Raw genomic sequence first — 6,495 nt, forward strand, 5'->3', positions numbered from 1 at the left:
CAAACAAAAGAATAACTTTCTGAAGTCTTAAAACCAGTTACGGCACAGGCTGTACAAAAAAATATTTTCCATGCGCAAAATAGTGTGTCTCGCATTTGGTTGTCATAGAAATAGCAAGCGCCATAGAAATGTAGACTTACATATGTGCCTTGAAATCTAAATATATATGCATGTATGTACATGCATTCACATTTAATGTAACACGCATGTATACACAAATTTTTTAGCTATTAGCAAAGTATATCTATTAATAAGTAGTTCGAGTATCCGTTTACATCACACTAATGCAATCACTTACCAATATTTGTATACAAAAAATTCCCTTAGCCAAAAAAGTTAAACAGTATATACCTTATTTTCATTTTTATACACATAAGAATTTTTGGGAGAGGGAAAGAGTACGCAATAGATGTCTACCTGTTTTTTTATAATGTATTTTTAAAAGCGGGAGTTATTTATTTTAATTCCGTTCGTTCCATTCCGTAAGTTTACGTTTGCATTTTGCTTTCAAGTTCTTAAAATATTCCATTTTTATTTAGAAATAGAGTTGTGTAGGTAAGGAAGAAACAACATATTGTAAACAAACTACTTGGTGTTATTCGAACTACTTGTTTATCGATATACTCGTACTTTGGTTTTTGCACACATAAGTATGTATGTATATAAATGATTAGTTTTATTTTTTTGGCTGTCCAAATCAATTGATTACAATTTCAAAGTTATAGTCTGAAGCTCCCATTTATATCAAAGTATCGTTGATATTTACGTACCTACGTATATATGTATGTATGTATTTATTTACCTGAAATAAGAATTTATGTATATATACACATATGCATACAAAATAATACGTATTATACTCATACAGCTATGAAACGTAAATGATTTAAAAATCTGTAGAAGGTACCTAATCAACAAAATGTTGCGATTGCAATTCTTAATTTGGCTTTTGATAGTAAGTTTACGGTTCTCATACCAATTTTCAAAAATTGCAAAATCAAAATCAACTAAGATAAATAATTCAAGCAATCTTACTACTTCAAATATGGTCTTTAATTCAAATGCTTTATCAACTATGACGACAACCGTTTCGATCAACCCTACAAAAATATTTTTTATAACCACACCTGAGGATGGCACTAGAAACGATGAAAGCAACGATTATGAAGATTTTAATCGCAATACAACACCAAGTGGCTCAAAACAAATAGACCGGAATATTTCACTTTATCCTCCTCTTTCTCAAAATCCTGATAAATTAAACAAAACGAAAAAAGAAGAAAAAAGGAAATTTGTAAATCATAAAAGGATTGAAAATTATTTTTGTGATTGTGACATGCAGACTAACTATTGTAACATAAACTGTTGTTGTGACATTGATTGCAAAGAAGATATGCTAAAAGTATTCAAATGCGATGAAAGAAAAATTATGATGAAAGATTTGGAGTATCGAAATAATTTAGAATCATGCAAGTTGCAAGGTGGTTGGTTTTGTGAAGTTCAAGGTAACGAATTGGAGGAATCAAATACGGTAAAAATCTTAGATGTTTTCAATTAATAAACAAATTTTTCTGCTTTTGTATCTTAATAGGTAGTTCTCTTTTTTTTAAATATGAAATTTGCTTGCATGAAGAATATAATATTTTTTTCTGGGATAAAACTGGATAAAAAATAAGTAAAAACGTTTCAGTCGGTAGAAACCGATTGAATTATACCCTGCCCCTTGCGTTATTGTGTAGCAATTACTCGAACCTGTGAAATCATCCTATAGAAACTTCACGGACATGTCTGACCTATAATTTCACATCCGACTGCCAAGTTTCATGAATCTGACTTTATTATTTTTCCAAATATTTAAAATTAGTTTCTGGAGTTGTATGGCAGGTACCCGAACCTATCAAGCAATTCCTCTAAAACTTCAGAAATACATATATTTGGCTTGTAATTGGACACATGACTGTCCAGTTTCACGAATCTGACTTTATTATTTTGCCGAATATAAAAAATTTGCTTTTGGAGTTGTATGGCAGCCACCCGAAGCAGTGCAGCTATCCCATTATAATTTTAGAGCATGTGTAGAATAATATAATTGGACACATGTATACAAAATTTTTGAAATATTTAAATAAACTCTTTGAGTTGTATGGTAGCTACCCGAGCCCGTTGTCCGACTTAGTCCAATAACAATACGGTTCGTCCTTGACACAAAAGAAAAAACTTGTGAAAGTTTGGTGTCGAATGCATTATTCGTTTTTGAGTTATCGGACGGACGGACGGACATGTCTTAATTGACGCAGAATTTTACGCTGAGCAAGAATATATATATGTATATGTCCATACCGCAGATGACTCCTTCAAGTAGTTACAAACTCCATACCAAAGTAAATATGTATACCCTTCGCGATTTTTTATTTTATTTTAATTTTAATTGAAAAGTTTTAAAAAAAAGTTAATGTTGATAAAAATTTTTTTTCAAAAATAAAAGCTTATGACATAACCAAGAAAAACATATGTACATAGTTAGTTTTGTTGGTGTTTATCTTAAAGCCTACTTTAGACTACTTTTCTTATCTTCTATTGGGTGGGGCTTCCTAAAATTCTTATTTGTAAGGGTATTAATGAATTTATGTGTGCTTATCGTTCACGTCAGCTGCCGTTGGTGCATTTATGTGAGCGTCTCATATTGTTCATGTCAGCTACCGTTTGTACTTCTCTTATCCAGCCTATTGTGGAACCGCTTTTTATCTCCCTTTTCTTGCTTCTTGATTCCGGCCTAAATGTTCTTGTTTCCGGGCTGTTATTTTGTTGTATTTGCTTGTGGTTCTTCTATTTTTTGCCACTTTTCGTCCGATATCGTCTTCCTTTCAGAGCATACTATTCCTAATACGACCTCACCCACTTGTCTGTATATGCTTTGTTTGTTATTTGTATTTATGTATGTATATTAATTGTTTGAAATTAAATACCTACTAGAATTTTCAAATTATTTTAGAATCATTTTTTTTTAAATTATAAATATTAGAATTTAGTTTGTTTGAATAAAAATATTAGTGTAAGAAATTGTGGGTTTGTATATTTTTCTTTCTTGTCGCCGTGTTTTGAACCCCTATAGCCGCGGGTCTTATTTATACATCTGCTGTAACCAATACGTGATCAGCTCCCCTCCACGTTCTACAGTCAAAAAGCGAGTGCCTCCATCTTCGACTCATACAGATGTGGTCTATTTGGTTCTTAGTTCTGCTCAGGTGACACTCACGTGTATTTGTATATCGTTTTGTGCGGAAAGATGGTTCCACCAATTATCATGGTATGTTCCTAACACTTGTCTGTTAATCTATATCCGTTTCAATTACGAACACCCAGCCCGTTTGTTCCCATTGTAGTTGTTTAAATGTTCCCTATTTTGCCGTTGACTCGCCCATTACAATACATGCATATTCATTTCGAGGTATCTTACACAACCCCGTTGAAAGCTGGGAGTTGAATGCGTCTTTTTTATTAGTGTGATGTTTCTTATTCTTGTGCATATTCTAAGTGCTATTATTCTATCAGAAATGACCTCCCACTTCATAACACACTTGCGCAAGTCCCTGTTGACTATAACTCCTAAACCCTCCTCAGCAATATTACCTCCCGAATGTATAACCATATTTTCAAGTGATGTTAATATTTCAAAAATACGTACTATAAAACTATAAATGATTTTTCTTATTTTTCAGAAATTTAATCTAAAATTACTAAATAATAATCTAAAACATCAATGGAATTCAAATTTTTTGCATTATGATGAGCAGGAAATCGGTTTAAATACTTTCTATAAGTACCAGGATTCCCTAAAAATATATTTGAAAACAAAAAATGAAATTTTAAATTTTGGTATGTTTTTGTACACAAAATAATTTTGAAAAAAACGTATGTATGTACATACATATGTATGTATGCAACAACATAATATATGTATATATGTACATATATGTAATAATTTGGAATTTTCTTTAAAAATAATGATATTAATTAACGTACATACACATGTACATATTTAAAATAATGATATTAATTAGAACGATACTTTTTATAAATAGAAATCCGTCATTAAGAAGATTTGCTTTTTTGCTTTAGATATGCCATATCCATTGGTCGGAAAAATTTGCAACGTATTTGAGCCGATTCATCATTTAGTGGACATGGAATACACATGCTTACTTTCGTTAGAAAGATATCGACCCATCATTCAAAGAATCCAAAACAAATTATCTAAAGCGTTTTTAATACAGGTAAAAAAAGACGCAACAAATTCTCCAGCAGAATATTGTAGCGATGAGCAACATTACACTCACTGTTCTAAAATTAACGTATTTTCCTGTCCAAAAACGTTCACGTCTCTATCAGAATGTCAAAAGATAGAAAATACATCAAAGTTTGGGAAATTAGTGTTTTGGGATAAAATTGAAGTAGAACTGTATCACAATTATACACATTTAAATAATTCAACAGTTCTATTCATTTTAAAAAATGAAGATAACATAGAATACTCTTCCATAAATTTAAAAATTAAAGTAAAATTTATTTTCAATGATACAAATCATGTCAGTATTTTTGCTCCGACTGGTGGACCACTTGGGTACAAAATTGGATTTCCCATTATTATAGGAAATATGAATTTGCTAAATAAAAGATCGGAAGAACTTGACAAAGTATGGACATTAGACTATTTTCACCCCAACAAAAGAAATTTGGGAATAATTAACACTAAAAATTTGATGACCTCTTCTGAAGGAATTTGTCAAAAATCAGTAAATGAATATCCCATTAATTTTGGAGAAAACTCTATAGCAATTTGCAAAATCAATTTCAACGCATCTTTGGAAGTAATGAATGAAACAAATTATCAAAAAATTTGTACCACTTTACAATCAAAAATATTTTATCATATTTTAAATATGAAAAATATCACTGCGAATCATGAAATATTTGTATCAAAGTATGGCAATCCAAGAAATAATACAAAATTTTGGACAAGAATTGAACTAAAAAGTTTTGAACCGATTCAAATCTTAGGAGAATACAACAAAAAAAACAAAATATTTATTTGTAAAAATATTATTCTTGGGGTCAAAATAGGGTTCGTATACGCCAAGTTGAAAATAAAGAATATTCAAAATCAGAATATAATAAAGTCAGCATTTTATAAATTCGAAGAAAGAGTAAATTTGCATTTCGATCTAAATGAAGTTGAAAAATTCTCAATATATTCATCTATTATGTTTTATGATATTACTGACGGTTGTAAAATTATAAAACCATTATTTTTTGTTTATCTTACTTTAATTTTTAACTTTCTTATTTTTCGGTAAGAATTTTTTATGAAAAATTATATGTATGTATCTAAACTGAAAATAAAAATGGTTTCCATTGCAAAATTCTTGAATACAGTGTATCCTCAGCACACTAAACGGTAGGAAATGTAGCGTCCAGCAGTTTCAGATGGTCGAATAATTTTAACAACTTGGCCCCGTTTTAAACCAAAATACCTGAAAATGTTCTGTTTGTTTTATTTTTAACGTAAAGGGAATATCAAATACCTTGCTACAGGATCACCAGCTTGTATCCGCATTAGCATATTTTCTTTTAGCTTGTATCTTGCAAGTAATTCCTGTTTTTCCTCTGGTGTCATTACGACGTGTTCCGGTACCAATTCATGTTCAGTAATATTGATAAGTAATTCTGACTCTAAAAATTGCTCTAAAATGTATTTTGGTGCCATATCAACTAAGGACTGTTTTGCAGAAGGTGTCATTCCAGCTTGAACAACAACTATAGCTCTGTGTATATTTTCTTCTTGCATTCTTGTACAATAAGTTTTTATTGTCTTTATTCCAATTTTGGGTTCCTCCGGAAAAAAAACAAACATTTGGTCTGTTGGATCATCGTTGTGTGCTACTAATACAATTAAGTCCGACCGCGCAGGCCTTTTTTCACTAGGTTTGTCACCAAATTGCTCCTTAAATTGCTCTAACGTTTGATCCAGTTCGTATTGTGTAACCAAATACCCTCGATCATGACTAAGTTGCATTATAGTTTTCCGAATTCTCCACAACTTATAAGTTTCGGCTTCATCGTCCATAGTGAAGAAACAATTTGCCCAATGTTTTTGCTAAAGTCAAATAGTTAAATTTCAAGCAATTTTATTTTTTTTTAACTAGGGTTGAGTTGATCAGTTCAATGCAGTGTCTACATATGTAAGATATATAATGTAGGTCCTCGTCTACATTGCGGCTTGACGTGAAATCAGCTCGAAACTTAAGCTGCGTTTTTACTATGTTAGCTTAAAAGCCCAAAAACGACATTTAGCTATTAAATTTCAAATAATTATTAACATTTCAAGTCAAGTAAGCGACTTGCATATTACACATATTAGGTACATGCATATTACTACATCATGTTTTGTATTTGCCTTGAATAGGTATGTACCGTATAACAAAGTAAGAAAATTTA

The 6,495-nt window shown here is 30.8% G+C and overlaps 2 protein-coding genes across 3 annotated transcripts; one reads left to right on the top strand and one right to left on the bottom strand.

The window, feature by feature from the left end:
• The first annotated feature begins 733 nt into the window (after positions 1-733).
• Positions 734-5,354, top strand: LOC129618800 (tectonic). Of its 2 annotated transcripts, XM_055533808.1 has the most exons (4): positions 734-955; positions 1,027-1,531; positions 3,720-3,876; positions 4,120-5,354. In XM_055533808.1, the coding sequence occupies exons 2-4, from the start codon at positions 1,046-1,048 to the stop codon at positions 5,352-5,354; spliced, it is 1,878 nt and encodes a 625-aa protein (XP_055389783.1). In that variant the 5' UTR covers positions 734-955; positions 1,027-1,045. The 2 variants fall into 2 exon arrangements, with proteins under 2 accessions (XP_055389783.1, XP_055389781.1); XM_055533806.1 differs by having other exon boundaries at positions 734-1,531.
• Positions 5,313-6,188, bottom strand: LOC129618801 (DNA-directed RNA polymerases I, II, and III subunit RPABC1). Its single transcript, XM_055533809.1, has 2 exons — positions 5,583-6,188; positions 5,313-5,531 (listed from the first exon to the last, which is right to left on the bottom strand). The coding sequence occupies exons 1-2, from the start codon at positions 6,122-6,124 to the stop codon at positions 5,441-5,443; spliced, it is 633 nt and encodes a 210-aa protein (XP_055389784.1). The 5' UTR covers positions 6,125-6,188; the 3' UTR covers positions 5,313-5,440.
• Between the last annotated feature and the right edge of the window lie 307 nt (positions 6,189-6,495).

The sequence above is a fragment of the Condylostylus longicornis genome, unplaced genomic scaffold, assembly GCF_029603195.1.
Source record: "Condylostylus longicornis isolate FDR11 unplaced genomic scaffold, ASM2960319v2 ptg000010l, whole genome shotgun sequence".
NCBI lineage: Eukaryota > Metazoa > Arthropoda > Insecta > Diptera > Dolichopodidae > Condylostylus > Condylostylus longicornis.